This window comes from Athene noctua, chromosome 2 (genome assembly GCF_965140245.1).
Source record: "Athene noctua chromosome 2, bAthNoc1.hap1.1, whole genome shotgun sequence".
Lineage (NCBI taxonomy): Eukaryota > Metazoa > Chordata > Aves > Strigiformes > Strigidae > Athene > Athene noctua.
In genome coordinates this window covers 55,727,968-55,745,133 of record NC_134038.1, presented here as the reverse complement: position 1 = coordinate 55,745,133, position 17,166 = coordinate 55,727,968, and the positions used below count along the sequence as shown (strand labels likewise).

Sequence of the window (17,166 nt, the reverse complement as noted above, 5' to 3'; positions counted from 1 at the left end):
CTAACAAAACATCTCTGTCGTGAGGAATTTCCACGACCAGTGTGTTGTGCTTTATGCTAGTTCCAAGAGGTAGAGCTGATCATTAAGAAGTTGCAAAAACTTGCTACCGGACGAAAGTAGTGATCTTCTTAGTTTACCGACTCTAGGAGAGAACTCGTTTCATTTACAAACATGGCTGATTTGCGGTGTTTATGTGGAGCAGAGGCTCGAAAAATATCACCAAGGGCGTGAAGTTTCAAAGTTGGGGATAACAAATTTACAAGGGAAGAGCTCAGCAGCTGATTTTTTTTTTTTTTTTTTTTTTTTTTTACACGGGAAAATACAAGACGTATGGGAAAACTGCATATTGAATCCGCTTCGCATTGCTTTCTGCCCCTCACGCACTTTTACCTCGTTATCCGGCATACTCACCTTTCCCTTCTCCCCCTCTTCGCAAACCGTCCCACATCACGACTTGCTGCTTCCCAGAAGTTTTTAGGCACCGGCCTGGGGCTCGTCGCACCCCGCGCATCATCCGCAAGGCGCGGCCAGGGCTGCGAGTGCTTCGGGAGCGGTTTTGCGGGGAGGAACACACGTGGTGCGGGGCGAGGGGTCCCGGAGCGGGGGTGCGCGTGGGAACGCGTGCGGGAGCCCCCGGCGGGGCGGGGCGGGCCGGGGGAGCATATAAAGCGGGCGGGCGCGGCGGGGCGGGCAGCGTCCCTCCCGGCGGCGGCAGCGGCAGCGATGGGCAGCGGCGGGCGGCTGCTGCTGCTGGCGCTGGCCTGGCTGCTCTGGGTGCCGGGGCAGGGCCAGCCCCGAGGTGAGCGCAGAGGGATGGGGGCGGTGTGCGGGGGGGCTCTCGGGGTGCGGGGCGATGCAGTGCCTGCGGAGTTGCTTTGCAGCCGCCCGCCGCCTCCCGGGGCAGGTTCCGCCGGCGCGGGGCTGGGGGGAGGCATGGCGCCGTGCCCCTGGGCCCCGCCGGTGTGGGGGGGTCGTGCTGTGCCGCGCGGGGAACCCCGCGGGCTGGGGCCCGGCAGCGCTGCGCGCCTCGCCGCCGCGCTCTTCCCTGCGCGCCCCACTCCTTTATCCCTCCTCTCCCCCCATCCCGGCGCTTTGCAGCCGCCCTGCCCCCCGCTTTCCTGGAGCCCTTTCTTCTCCCTCGGCGGCGGGGGCCACTCCGCCCGGCCGCCTCCGGGGCCGCCCACTCCCTTTGTGGGAGCCGAGGGACGCTGCGGAGCGGCAGAAACCCGGCGGAGGGGGCGGCCCCGGCGGCACGGCCGCTGCCCCGCTCCGCGGGACACGGCGGGGAACTGGCGGGCGGCCCGGGCCCCCTCCTCCCCGCCGCCCGCCCCGTCGCGGCGGAGCCCCCAGCGCAGCCCCGGGGGTCCCGCTCTGGGGAGGGGAGAGGAGGCGGCAGACCCGAAGGGTGATGCCTCACGCTGTCGCTAATGTAAACCAGATTGAGCTCTGTTATAAGGAGGGAGAGGGGATCAAAACCACTTTCCAAGCGTGAGGTAGCGTGACGCTGTAATGGAGATGATTAAAAAAAGAAAAAAAAGTAAACTTTTATAAATTTTCTTGCACGTGGGGCTGGCCTGTGCACTGCAGCTGGGATACCGGCACGCTCCGCGGCGAGTCCTTTGCTTTGCGACTAACTTCATCCCATGCATCCTCTTTGTTCGAAGTGCAGTAACTTGTGTTTTCCTCGTGAGCCCGAAGTTAGGGAGCCACAGCGGTTCGCTCCCCGGCACTGGGGTCGGCAGTCGGTGACTGCAGCGGGCTGGGCCGGTCGGCGAAGCACCGGTGGGCACCAGATGCGCGCACCTTTCCCTTAATTCAGCTCCTGGTGGAGACAACAGTGGAATTTCTACTGCTCCCTGCAGATTAGTCCCCAGCCACATTAGGTCTCTGTTAAAAAAAAAACCAAAAAACCAGAACAAACCAAAACCAAACCACAACCAAAAACAGAATAGAAAATGGTTGGAAGGCATATGTGGTGCAGATGCATGATGCAGTTTTCTTTATGACAAAGTGTGATGCTCGAGATGGATATAGTGTGGGAGAATAGCAGCTGGATGTTTACACCCTGCAGCAAAAGGGATTGTGTTTATCATGGTGCACAAAACTTCATCTTCCAGGTAAGGAGTACAAAATCAAGCCCAGGTAAGTTTCAGAGTCCATATATCGCAGGTTGTAAATAAATACAGCTCACCTTGGTTATGAAAATTCAGGCTTAGAAACAAACAAAAAACTGGACAAAATGATGCAAAATTAGTTTTTCACAATTGCTTTATGTAAGGTACCATCTTATGTGCACCAAATAACCTTACTTCACTATTAACTCCTGTTTAACTGTATGTTAGCACAGAGTTAAAAAAGGTAACAATTTTCGTAAAGTTGGCCAAATGTGGGTGTTGAGTCCACTTTTTTTTTTTGTAGAAGTGTGCAGTGATCACACTGCAGTAATCCGTTGCAGTTTTTGCAAATAGTTGGGTGCTAGTATTCTAGCTTTTGCATACCAAGATGCCTCTAAATGTGGTCTGCTAAAATGCATATTTTTATATCGGTGATCAAAGATACCAGGATATTTGGTTGGGCCTAAGCCACCCCTCCTGAGGCTATTTAAATTCATAATTATGTTTTTCTAGTTGAAAGATCAGGTTAGATTAAGTTGATAGAAATTTTTTTTGCTCAGCACGAGAGCACAGATCATCCAAGGAAGGCAGCGAGTATCAAACCCCCCTGGTGGATAACTGCCTTACAAAAACCAAAATTCAAGATAAGTGATCCTAAAACAATGCGAAGAATGCGATGCTGATGGGAATAGCCATGTTGCTTTTGCAGAAAGTAAACAACTGAGGCTCAAACTTGTAAGCATCGTAATGTAAAAATACAGTTTGTGGTGAGGCTGGAAAGATTTTTCAGAGCTGTTGCAAGAGCAGAGCATGGGAGAAATCTGGTGGAAAGGTATCTTGGCATGCCCATGGAGAATACCTTGGTAGAACTCTCAGCATTTCTCGTTTCTCTGTTCATTCCTGCTTTTGTCCTGTCAGCAGATGAGGAAACTGAGCGCACGACAATTGCAAGGGTCTGTCAGAAAGTGCTGAAGTCCAATCTAAGAAAGAGAAACACAGAATAGTAAAGTCACTGCACTGAACAACTTTGAAGGTTAATGATTGGTCCTTTCAGCCTAAAGATTAATATCTACATACCTATAAAATTTAGTTGGTATTTTAATTGCAGGTGTTTAATGTTGAAGTGTCCCCATCATGTTGAAAAGTGGGTTTGTGTTTTGTATCCACTAATGGAATAACTTCATGAAGCACGTATCACTGATGTTTGGATCCAGATGAGAGTTATTTTACAACCTCAGAAGCAAATAGCCATTTAGCAGCTTTGTTCTGCTGGAATGCATTCTTAATTATACTGGAGCTAACAGTGATACAGGTCTACAAAGTAGAAAGGGAAATCAGTTAATGGTTTTGCACACTATTGCCTAAATTTCATAAATTTGATTCTGCCGCTCTCATGTGATTTTTTTTTTATATAATTAAAAAAAAACCCATCCTGGTACTGTAAATGTGTGGTTATGGCAACTTTCAAGACTGTAGTTGTGGACTAAATGTTTCCTCAATTGTATCTCACCTCAGCTTTTTGTAAGCTGGTGTGCTGTAGTAGCCTACTCTGTTGTTTCTGCCTGGAGTTTTGGAGTCAATAGTCTGGAAGTGCTGATGCTCAGGGGATTGAATGGCCCCAGGAAGGTGCCTGGGGTGCTCTGTCTGGGCAGAGCTGAATACAGGTATTTATCAAGTTTATCATTTTGGTTTCAAATCTACCTTGCTTCCAGAATCTGGTTTAGTAAGTATGCTTAGGCTATGACTAATACACAAATTATGGCATTATGGTCAGCAACCACATTTTTTTACTGAAACATAAGTGATATGGTTTGCTTACAAATCAGATTCTTAGAGCACTTGCCCAGGAAGTAGGAGATTTAGGTTAATCTCCTTAGTTTGAGATGGTTTGAACCCACATCTCCGATTTCTGAATAGAGTGCCATATTACCAAGTTGCTCTGACAAGTAATGCAGGGGAGGGGAAAGCGTGTACGAGACCTCTCAAACCCTCTGTTTGAAACTGAGTTACTGTGCAGCGAAGAATGCACGTTTAACAGTGCAGAAGGAGAATGGTCACGAAAAAAAGCCGATGCTGTAGTTGGATTGTTGGGCGACTCAAAGATGGAAAGAGAATCAAATTGCAGGCCTTTCTCAATTTACTTGTTGCAAGTGTCAATCAGGCATCTGAATTCAGGAGAAACCTTTTTTTTTTTTTACTGGGTCACTCATGCCTGCCACCATTTGGCTGGATAACTGTGCATCCCACTTAGTGGAGAAGGGCTTTTTGGTGCCTAATTCAACTAAGCTGAAAACTTTGGCAAATTTGGGCAGAATGGTATACTTAAGTTCTCACTTTTTCCCCTGTGTTGGATTATGTGATAAATCTCATGCCCACACTCATAGAGGAGCAAGGTAGGGCAACCTCAATAACGAACTCAGAAAAATGAGCTCCTGCCAGGGCTGTCCTGTGACAGCCATCACTGTCAGTTATGGGAGCAGCTCTCCCAAGCTTATGGGGTAGTGGTGGTAGTGACTGACCACAGGGGTATGGAACTCATTATGGGATGAAGAGAAAGCACATTTTGGGATTGCACAAGATTTATTTTGGGATGAGTAGAGGAAGGGCCAAATACAGGGAGAAGGGGTGCAGGGATCAAGGTGGTCTAGGAAAGAACGAGTTGGGGAGAAAGAGGGGGAAGATATTAAAGAAGGCTACTTGGCTGTAAGCAGGTTACAGGCCAATATGCGTGTCACTCTGTACTCCGTATCTCATCGGTACGTGTCCTGTAATGATGTACCTCATGCTCTGTCTTTTTATTAAACTCTTTCTAACTGTTCTCCTGGGTGAGGGTGTCTCTGTGCTGTGTGTGCAGAGATATGTGTCAGCCACTGGAGAGGGGACAATGAGTCACAGGGGCCTGCGTGTCCTGGGTGCCCATGGCTGGAGGCACTGGAGCCTGTGCGTGTTGTGTGGGTCTGTGTGTCAGCGTGCAGTTGCCAGCAAACATCAGGTGGAGGCTTGGGAGCCAGGTATCACAGGTACCAAATCAGCCGTTGTTTTGGGATGGATACTGGAGAGACCAGAAGGTCTGCAAGTTGGCTCCTGGGGGGAGCAGGAGATCCTGCTCTGGATCTCTTGCTGCTGGGTAGACTGTGGAGTTTAGGTGCCAGCCAAGAGACCTGTCTGTGTCAGGCAACTGGTGACAAGAAGATCCAGGGCCAACTACAAGGTAGGCTGAACATCTTGGACAGTAACTGGAGGGAGCCATAGTGGTTATGTGGTGGGTGTGATGGGGATGATGGTGTGTGTATAAGGCAGTCTGTAGACCTGTGGCTGGAGTGGGGCTGTTGGCCTCAGGGGCTCACATGCCCAGGTGCCAGCAACAGGGAAGATCTGGGATCATGGGGGCGGGGGGGTGGGGTGGCAGTTACTGTATAGATTGAGTGTCCAAGTTCAGCTACTGAAGGAACCCTCATTGTATATATATCTGTACATGAATATGTATTTTCTACTTAAGGTCTTTCATCCCGATCAGCTGGAGCAGGGAACAGGATGAGGTACCTGCATTTGTTTCTGTCTTTGTTGATCTATGTGACTGGCCAGATGTAGATGCATATATGTTGCATTTTGTGTGTGGCTATGTATGTGCCTGTTGGGAATACGTGCTCAGTTTTACTACTGACTGGTCCTGGGGACATGGAGCTGCAGCAGCTGCCTCTCTGTTGGGCTACCAGACTTGACACACCCCAGCAAAACTCTGTAGAGAGCAGATGTAATTCTGGAGCTCTGGGCTTTTGTTTTCTCTGACATGGTTTGGCTGTTAAGGCCTTAGTGTAATGGACTTTGTTCTACATAGTACTCTACAAAAGTCTGTTTTGGATCACCTGTCTGTGAAGTCACCTTAAACAGAGACCTCATTGCATGTCCCCAGGAATGGTGACTTTGTGGGTACCATTGTGTCAAAATGATAAGGCTCCCTAAATTCATAACAAGCATCACACATTTCAAAACATTTATTAAATAGAAATGGGGGTCGATCATATTAAAAGGAATTTGTAGTTTAGGAAGAGTAATGTAAAAGGTAATGGACCTCAACTAGGTGCAAATTTTGCTGATTGAGATCTAACTTGAGGATGGGAGAGAGGAAGAGGTGCATGAGAAATTTCAGTTCTGGTGGTCTGCACAGAACATCTTGGACATTCTGTGGGGAAAACATTGTACTTGGCCTTCATTAAAAAGTCCTAAATTAAAAAATCTACTTTGTGCTTTTCCCTCACTTATTTTGAAAGAAAGTTAGCACCAACAAGCCACAGACCACTTCCTCTTTTCCCAGAGTACGAAGGTATGTGACAGAAAAATCCCATGAAGGCATTCTAAACAGATTGAAGATTAAGATTAAAAAAACCCAAAACATTTGTCTGTCATAAATATTTTCTCCATTCCCTGAGGGTTTAGAAAATGCATCTCTGGAAATTCAGGACTATCAGTGTGTGTTGATCAGTTGTTGGTATTTACAGCAATCTCACACAGGATCTTCAGGTGGGGTTTGCTGCCTTCTCCTATGTCTAGTTTTTCTGTCCTCCAGGCATCCCTTCCTGACCAAACAGAGGAATAGTGTGTTGGAGAAGTTTCTCAAGATGAGATTGGTTAGGTCCAGCTTGCAGGAACTGTGCTTTGTTAGTTGGCATAAACTTTAGGTGCACATCAGTTAAACTTCCCATTTATATATGTTTTTAGGTACCTAGGTGATGTCTCAGAGACTGTGTACTAGGGGTGCACTAGGGTATGGCTGAGATTTGAGATGAGTACTTCATTTGCTTGTGGGTCAGAGCAAAAAAAAAAAGGTTAGGAAGGTTAGGCATATCTGTTCATTCTTTTTTAGTTACTTTTGCTATTTAAGGACTTTAATGATTTCTCAATAATTCTGGGGTTTTTAGAGGGGGGAAAAATGATTTTATCTAGAGATATAATTATTTTATACACATTTTTGGGTATTAAAAAGCTGTATACAACACAGTTTTACAGGAAAACTAGCAGATTTATTTTGTAGCTACAGTAGATATAAATAACACTCCAAAAATTAGAAAGCATAGAAATGTAAGGCTACAAAAATACTTATTAAAGTGTAAGTCTTCAATATCCTTATTACAAAGATATGTAGATGAATGTAATCTAGACTTCCCTTTCTGATGTGAAACAGCAGTATTGATTCCCAAGAAGTTTTCCATTGCATTCCTGACAGAGCAAAACATGCTTATGGGATGCTTTGATTTTACCTGAAAAACTGATTTTTTTTTTTAAGGTTTCCCGGGAAAATCACTACTGCTCTAATGGTCATGTGGGTTCAGAGGGCTTTTGTAAGGGGTGGGGGGTGCATGGCAGTCAGTCTCACCTACTGCCCTTTCCACAACTCATCTACCATTGCAGGCTGTGTAAAGCAGCAGCTGATGTTGGTTGATGGACTAAGTCTTTCTGGGCTTTTCCTACCAGGCAAGGCCATGAAGATCCCAATGCTGCTTTGTGTAGGCAGAGTGGATTTTGGCCTTTAGCAATTCCTTCTGTTTTATCATATTTAGCTTGTTAGCTTTTGATGTTTGTTTTGGGTTTTTTGGGGTTTTTTAAGTAATAAGTCTGTCAGAGATATTCCCTAACCAATTATTTTAAAGTTGTTTTGCAAGCATAATGTAATTCCTTTCTGTGAGCTCATTTATTGTGCTGTGAGATCCAGCCCCTCTCTTGATTCCCGCATGAGAATAAAGGTTAAAAAGCTGTTTAAGAAATGGTCTTCCCGAAGTGGAAACTTTATTTTCCCCTTGGCTCTGCCTGCATTTTTACTGCTCTTTTGCTCAAAAATGACCTTGAAGATAGGCCCATGTCCACTGCTACCTTTTTCATATTTGTGTAAGCTTTTATTTGCGGAAAGGCTGAGAGGACAGGGCAGAACCTGTATAGGTAATTCGAAACAACTTCTATAGTCTTTTGATTTGACTATTGTATTCCTTTTTTTTTCCCTTCTTCTTGTGGACCTGATGAGGTAGGAAGTTTTTAATAGCAAAATCCTAACACTACAAATCAGTGACACAAGTCACGTTGACTGTAATAAGCCTTGGAATTCAACCATTGAGCAGAAATGCAAACTGGAGGTAGCACTGATGCTTGCTTAGATTATTATTGATAGGATTTTTTTCAGGTTCTGAAAGCACAACTGGCATTTTGCCTTCTGTCACAAGGCTCATTTGATTAAAGAAGTGCATAAAGAAATGTTTGTGTGGTAATAATAGAACACCCAGTAGCAATTGGCACTTCCAGTACAGCTTGATTGTGGCTGAATGCTACCCTTCCAGGGAGGACTGGAGAGGGGTCCGAGTTGTCCCTCATTTTGTTTACATGGGCATTGACAGAATGATCTTTGTAGCCCTGGCACAAGGTAGTGGGCAAGCTGGGTGATGGGGAGGATGGCAGGCTGGGCAGCCTGGCTGTACCTGGTGCTCCTCTGCTGCTCCCTCCCCAGGGCAGAGCTGCTGCCAGGCTGGACGGAGCCTGGCTCTTCTTCGCTGACTTCTCAGGATTATTCCGGATCCATCCAGGAGTATCTGGACAGTGAGTGAATGAACTCAGTGAGAGTCTTAGCAGGAGCAGTAGGCCTGTGCTTGAAAATTAATCGAATTATGCTTTCCTCATTTCTGGCTGTCAAGAAAACCAGCTCCTGAAGGCTCTTCACTACTAATAGAACTGCTGAAGAGCGTCCAGTGTTTTTTCTTGTCTAGTTTTCCAGTACAAACGATTCTCATTCAAATGCATGAATAGCTAATGTATGTTTTGTTATTCTCCATGCCACACCATTCATATAGTTTACTTGTCTTTACAGTGCTGCCTTTTGTGCATGTCAGGGAAGGGAAAAAAAAGGCTCGTAACTGTGTGCTAATGCTTCTGATTGAGTTGCTTTATTGTCTGAGAAGGGCTAGATAACAGAAGTCTGAAGTAAAGGTTCTTTGAATTGTCAGTATCTGTGGAAACCCTGGTTTAAATTAGGGTTGTGAAATACATGCTGTTGAAATTTCTAGGATACCTTCTATTTGCTTTAGCTTGTAGAGTCTCTAAAATGTGTACTCAATGACTTCTAGAAATCCTTTAAAATATACCAAAGAGATGAAGATTTTGATGGGAAAATAAAGGCTCAAGTGAACTCCACTCACTTTGGCAGACTTGCTGTGTATTTACATTTATCTACAGACAGTTCATTTAATCCTTCAGTAGTTGCTAACTAATGTGTCAGTTCAGTAAGGCTCTTTTTTAATTGCCCAAGTAGTCCAATTTGGTTTTATGGAGTAATATATCTAATTTACGGGACTAAGAAAAACAGTTTTACAAACAGAAAGGTAGAACTCCATGATTTGTGAATAAAACTGAGTATTTTTAAGGGTTGTTTTTGAATATTAATAGTAAATATCACAAAGCTGATCAGAATTTTAGAAACAATACATTTTTTTTGTTAATGCAAAAATGTGAACTTGTTACTGAAATGGACTTTAGAAGCAAACATGAATTTTAAGCTAAACCAGGAATAATTTATTCCAAGCCCTATCCCAATTTGTCTTCTTGAAGTAAGTTTACAGTATGTCTGCCAATGTCCTCCAGAACAAGTTTGTCATTGCTAAAGGCATGCAGCAAATGCAAATACTAGAATCAAATGGATGACCACTCCTTACTCAAGAGTGGTCACACACGGGACAGCTTAGTTTCTTGCGTATTTGATAATATTGTAATGGGGACATTGCAAATTGAAGAAATGATTCTGCAAAGTCCAGTGCATGTTTTCTGTGAGGTGGAGGAGGCTGCTCTTCGCAAGCAATGGGAAGGATGTATGTGGCTGGATATGGAACTTTCAGGATGAATTGCGAGATGACTAAAGAATAGATCTTTCAGTAGCAATGAGTGATAGTATATGATCTGAAGGCAGCAATGAATCAGTAGGTACAAATCATGACTGCTGCTGGACAGCTGTATTCATTGTGTATCTTTGGCATGGATCAGAGGTTGCCATGCTGGTGTTTAGCTCCAGTGATATGTCAGGTTGCTCAGAAACTTTACTGTGGATACTTGGTGTAAGGATCTGCTATTGCTGTGCTGCCACAGCTGATAGTGGTAATGGACAAATCCAAGTCTGAATATCCGTGGTAGACTGAAAATTCTGCTGTAGTGATAGGACAAGGGGGTAGGAAGGGGCTTCTCAGGAGTGCAGTGTCAGGGAAGAGGTCAGGATGTTTGCCCCAAAGAAGAAAAAGCTTCTTGTATATCCCATAGTGTAGTGACTGATGATACAATCTCTCTAAAAAACTTGAGCAGCCCTCCTCATCTTTTCTGTTCTTAAGGACAATGAGAAATAAGCTGCTCACTCTGCAGCTCTACCTATCTGATCGCTGCATTTCCAACAGCAATCAGCAAAAATGCTTGGGGTGTTTCACGTAGGATCCAAAATGTGCCTTGCAATATTTTAGTGTCGCTGTAGCATTGCTGAATTTTAAATTAAATTACTTGAACTCTCAGTCCTGGTCGTCAGGCTAAGAGTTTTCTTTAAAAGTTGCCCTTTGGGCTGAAATGCATCATTCCTGTTTTCAGGCCAAAGGCAAAATACTTTCAGGACACTTGATTAAAATTCCATGCAGCTGGCTGAGTTATTGAGCATTGAATTGATGGCAATACAGAAGAGAACTTTTAAAAAAGTTTGCAATATTTGTTGGTTTTTACCTTTTTCTTTTTTGAGTTCTTAAAATTACACCTTTTCAGGAATTAATCCTGTGTGACACAAATGCTTTTGATTTTCACGAAGGCATTTACTGTAAAACAATGAAATGAGGATTTGATAGTGGTGACGGTTTGAAACATTAAAAATGTGCAACTGGTGACTTGATGTTAATATTTAAAATAGTTGCAATATGTGCCCTGTACATTTGTTAACCTGTGTGCCTGGAGACCAGCAGATGTAAGTAAACAAAGCATGGTGACTTGCAATTTTACTTTGCTGCCTAGAGTAAAATGCCTAGAAAAAAAGTAGCAGGATATATTTTACTTTTTGCTAAGAGCAGAAAGCCACCTCTATAGCACATTGAACGAACATTTGGATAAAACCGAAGAAAACCCTACAGAGGCTATTTTCCAACTAACCATTTAAAGAAGAGATTGCAAAATCTTGTCAGTGGAGATAAGGGAATGATCAAGTTTTGCATGTTTTCAGTGCTACACAGTTGCAAATCCTTTCATCTCCATTCAAACTGGAGGAAATGTGCTCCCATCTACCCAGGAAGATCTGGCAGTGATACAGGGCTGTATGTGCCCTGGTAATGGCTTTGTGCCTCCTAGAATGAACATATTTTTCTTCTGTTTCTGAAAAAACCACATCGTTGTAAAACAGGAGAGCTGGTAGTTCTGAGGTACCAAAAACTCTTCAGCTTGAAACAGCTTTTGTTCATTAATGGAAAAAAATCCACTTACTTTAAATAGAAATTTAACTTCATCTAAGGCAGCTGCAATTTGTAATATTAAGATCGTGCATTCATATTAGGAAAGTGATTTTTTTTAAATTAGGAAAGTGAAATAAATTTTGGGTTTATATATGGCTGTTGAGTAACAAACTTAAGTGAACTAGGTGAAGAATACATTTCAGAGTTCCTTTGTAGTGCAGCCACTTGCTGGAAGACTTCATTTATGATCACAATGAGATGCCAGCTGCCTCAAGGGGTCTTTCTTTATGCTTACACAGGAAAAAGAAGTGGCAACATTTTGTCTGGTTGTGATACTGAGTGACAATACAGAAGTGACTGAGTCCAAGCTCAGGTCTCTCAGACTTTGCAAGTGAGAAACAGAAATTTAGAATCAGGAAAGAGCTGATAGATACTTGGGTCATAGCTTCCTGTTTATTATAATAAATTATTCAGTGTGAAGCCTAAAGCTGCACATTTATGCATCCAAATTTAGTTAGGATTAAACCCAGACAGGATTTTCATTTACGAGGAAGACTGCTGGGTCAGGTTGAAAACTGGTGATAGGAAAGAAATGCAGGGTGAGCTGTTACCTATTAACTGTTGAGGTCTTTATAGTAAAAAGAGGGTGGGGAGAGGAGGGAAAAGACTACTTTGGTTCCATCATCAGTAAGAACAAACATGTTCTGTCTTGTTGATATTGGGACACATTATAAGAGACAAATGGCTGAAGTCCCTAGTCTTTGACATGCCAGACATACTGGCAGTATTACTGTCATATTGATCTAAGCTAGTATTGTGTTTTGGCTGCATATAAGCAAAACTGACAAGACACTGAAGTATTTAATAGCTGTGGTTTGTGTTTACTTCAGGTTTGAGTGAAATTCATTCCGAAGATTAAGGAGACTTCAGAAAAAATAGCTAAAGTAATGCTAAAGGAAATAATAACCCCCAAACACGATGGTGTAGACTCCTCAACATGTGGAAAAAGCTTTGGGTGAACAAGAAAGAACTAATTTCATGGTCTGGCAGGTTTGTTGTTCCTTGGCAGCCTGCCCATCTGTCAACTTTTGACTCTTTTGCTTTGGTATAAATGCTGTGACAATTTCTAGGCAGATTCTTGAACAGACCAACACCATAACAAAAAAAATCCCAATGCTTGCAAGACATGATGTGATGGAAGAAATTGATTATGCTTTGAAAATTCATGATATATGGAGAGAGTACTTGCTAATTATCCACCTTTGACATCAAGTTGTACTGTCTGATGCTGAAAACTACCATGAAAGCCTGTTTTATTCTTACTGTCCCTTAGTTCTGATCAGTAGTAAGTTGCTTTCTTTCAATATTGAAGGTATTAGGAATTACTGTGATATAAAAATTCTGTTGCTCTTTTATCCCCAGGAACCCAAACTTCAATATTTTTTCCCTCAAATCTCTGAAAATTATGAAGGACTAAGGCATAATACTAGAAACCACATTCAGGGTGTGATGTAAACTATTAAACCTATCATATTTATCAATGTTTTCTATTCTCTCAAGAGAGTCAGTGGAAGACTGTCGGGTGATGCGTACCCCTTTGGGAAACAAGGTAGCTCATTTGTAGGAATCTCTGGATGGGACTGAAAATCAGTTGCTCAGACTCCTTCAGTGTTAAGCATTTGCATGATGACGCATGTCTTTTCATCCTTATCTTCTCAACTTCAATTTGAGTATGTGTTGTGACATAGTCTCCATGTGATCTACATCTAGGGTTGCAAGCTCTGAGCATGAGAAGGACTTGAAAGGTGGGATGTTCTAAAGTTGGCATTGTTAACACTTAGCTTCATAATCTAAAGGCTATTGTTTTAGTGTTAATGTTCAGTCTAAACTAGTATCCAACCCATCAGTGGTATTAACTTCGGTACTTTGTGTAAGAAAATTACTAACTAAACTAATTAAGAAAATTAGTTACTGTGTAACTAATAGAGGTGACAAACCTCAGTTTATTGTGGAGGTGTATTAGTATTGCTTGGCCTTCCATTTCTCTGAACATTTAATCTGGAATTCTGGCTTTTCTGTGATAGACATTTTTCAGTGAGTTTAATTCCCTAATTTTAACTCTTTATCCTTCCAATCCTGCATATTGGGAAATTTAGCATCTTGCAATTCAGACTTAATTGAGATGTAATGCTTTCCTCTCTCTTCCTTTACCTTAGTTTTGCATTGCATTCATATTTAGCATGCTGCTTCTTACACTCTGAAATGTAAAATTTTTTTAGGATTCAAGTTTTCTTCCCTTTTTCTGGGAAAAAACAATTTTGCTTTATTCAAATTCTCTGCTGCATTCTGGCTGTCAACCTGGCTGTATGCTGGTGTTTGAGAGTTTTAAGACGTGCAAGTTATGCCAAACTCTTGCTCTTTAACCTTCACAAGCTATATGGAGGACACTAATGCGGGAAGAATAGTACAGCTGATGTTCATTCTTGAGTGAGCAAACGTTTGCCTTCTGTGTTTGCAGCCTAAATTTGACAGAATGTTATTAATTCGCGGTGTTATACTTCTTTCCAATACATTTCTGAGCACTGAATGCTAATTAGCACATCATCTAGCCCAAGGCAGACCACAGTAGGTAAATGCCTGTTGCTGCAATACCCTGTCTGCATTAAGGATCTCATTAATAATGCTGAATGCACATAAGCAACAGCAGAAAATGTCTGGCAGAGAAGCTCTTTGCCATTTGGACAGAGGAAGGGGCAAGGTTTGGTCTTTGTAACTTGTTTGTTCTCTTAACAGCTTGCAGGGTTCAAGCAGAATGTTTTTGGTCACATTAACTGCTCCAGTTGGATTGTTTAAGTGCGATTTGCAAAAGCTTGACAGAATCAGAGCTGTAAAATAATCAACAGATTGTTCTGAAAGCAAGCGCTTATGAGTGTTCTGCAAATGGCTGCAAATTAATCTGTTTTACAGATAACCCCAGCTCATCCCAGGGCCTGATTTGAAGTATTTTTCTCTTCCATGACTGACTGGGCTGCAGTACAACAGAAAATGATATTTTATTTACCTTAGCATGCAATGGAAACCAAGCTGTAGTGCCTTGAAAAGAAAGCAAAACTTATTCTTGGGTGTGTTAACAAAACTGTAAAGAATTTAAGAAATTATTCTACTCCAGTTAGTGCTGATGAGTTCTGAGGGTCTGCACTGTTGGAGAGATGCAAACTGCCAAGAATTTAGAAGGATAAGAGGTTTAGAAAATTGGCTGTGGAAAGATTGAAAGGGTTGTTTACTTAGTCTGGAAGAGAGAAAAGGGTGTGTGATAACAGCCTTTCAGGTAATCAAAAGCTGTAATCAAGATCATGAAAGAGCACGAATGCAGCAAAGAAGACAAAAATTTGTAACTTTTAAAGTGCTAAAGCACCAGAGTAGATTTATCAGGGATGTTGAGGAATATCCCTAATTAGAAGCTCTTGAGAACAAACTTACTATGTTTTTATATTGAAAACTGATTGAATTAAATAAACATAATCTTCCCCAGCTAGTACTTATGTGATTAACATATTTACTCAGCTTTGCTCTACAGTATGAGAAGAAATAGAGAACAGGTTTTAGGAGATTGGAGTCTGTCATGATAGTAAGATTTTGTTTTAATCTGAACTAGTTTAATCTAAACATTGTAAATTAAAGTTTACAGAGGTTCTGATAATAAAACCATACCCCTTAGTTCCTGTAAACGTTGTGTTGTGCTAGCAGAAATTCTCCTCTCTGTAGGGCTTCAGAGAAATGAGTGATCAGTTTTCCAAATAATTTCTAATTAGTGGCTTGCTACCTAAACCTATTGTGTAAAGTTGTAGTGAAGCTTTCAGCTTTTCAAATGGGTTGATGCTACAGTTAATGCATATTTTCAGGCACCATCTCCACAAAATGTATTATAAGGCAGGTTGAGTGTTATACCCCAGATTTCTTGCTGACTCTTAAGAACAGGGAATGAATGCCTTAATTCCTAGGTAGAAGCTAGTGATTTCAGACCATTTGTTTTAGGGAAATCAGCCTGGATTTTCACTGGGATTACAGGATAGGGTTCTGATGAAAGTGTATAAAAAACATTAAGCTAGGGATATTGTCTGGTAAAATATAATGAGGGTAAATCTATTGAGCAGGCAAGGAATCTGAACCCCAGTCCCAGTGGTTCCAGCGCTTTTATTTAGTAAACTCATTTAATCCAAAACTTTGAATGAGACAGAACAACTAAAACAAATCTGTGCTATTGAAAACTGTCTGAGAATGTTATAAAGAATGTGACCTCAACTTCTGCAGCATAATACTATTACATATTTTAAACATTCTAATACTCTGTGACATTTTATTACATTTTGTCCTTAGTCCTTTGTTTTCCCGAAGTGCATAGTACTATTCTGAACAACTGTCACTGTGTCCTCTATAAATATTTTCAATAAATGGAGAATCTATTGCTTGTGAGCAAATTTCAGCATTGCCTGCTTGTTATGAACTGCTGATTGCCTTAACATTTTTAAAAATGCTAACTTGCAAATTAGATTAGACCCCTTCAAGTATTTCTGTGTTCTGAGAAATGACACGATAAAAGGCTCATTGTTACTGCACACATCAGCTCTTTATGTTTTTTAAGTCACATCTACTTTGTTCACTTGCGCATTACTGCTTTATTACGCTCAGCACAAAAAAGCCAAAATATTAGGGGAAAATTCAGGCTGTAGTTGGGAGTCTTAACTGCATACACTGAACAATCCAGAAAAAAATTGTTGTCACCTTCTGGACTCAGTTCTTCGCTTGATTCAGATAATCTTTTGTCTTCATTTCCCATCAGTTTTTGTCTTCTGATTTCTTTAAATACCCCCCCAATCCCAAAACAAACAAAAAAACCCCACCCAGCAAACACCTCCCTAATTTATTCAGCTTTCAGAGGATGTCAGACACATTAGTAAATATGGATTCAGAGGGAAGCTGTCTTAAAAGTGTCCTTCCTGTAAGAAGTTTGTCATCCCCACTGTGATCAGGATACCAAAATTATTATCATCTTTATTGTGCTTATTGAACATATTTGCTGAAATAGTGAAGCCCATGTAAAGCAGAACTCTCATATCTGTCCTTCTGTTTGTACAACTGTGTGTGTACAAGAAATTAAGTTAATCAGCTAAGTCTTTGCTAGGAAGATTGTTATTCTGGGGGGTGTTTCCCTTTCTCCACATGCTATCTGTAAAAACTGAAGTAAGTTTCACCCTGTCTGTCAACTCAAGTTGTGACAATCCATACAGTCAAACAGTCAAAACCACAGACAACATGGATTTTGCCAAAATGCACAAATCCACTTTCCTTCCACCTGAAACAGAACAGTGATGGAATAACTATTAATTTCCCGAGTGAAAAAATTATTAACTTGGAATGGTATTGGCGTTTCATTCAGATCTAGCTGTACAGAATGCGGGCAAGGGTCCTAAAACTGATAATACTTTTTAAAGATAAGGAAGGGAATAAATATGTCTAAAAAGTCTTTGATAAATGGCACACAAATGCATGTGGTTTCTATTAGTGATTTGTATGTGCTGTGGTCTGAGCACAGAGAGTAAGTCTAGTGT

At 41.9% G+C, this 17,166-nt stretch overlaps 1 protein-coding gene across 1 annotated transcript in view; it reads left to right on the top strand.

The window, feature by feature from the left end:
- The first annotated feature begins 249 nt into the window (after positions 1–249).
- The window catches only part of LAMA1 (laminin subunit alpha 1), a 107,545-nt gene continuing 90,628 nt past the window's right edge, over positions 250–17,166 (top strand). The window contains exon 1 of the mRNA XM_074899182.1: positions 250–799. Coding sequence (XP_074755283.1) covers positions 331–799 — 469 coding nt within the window. The 5' untranslated portion in view covers positions 250–330. The remainder of the gene's footprint in view (positions 800–17,166) is intronic.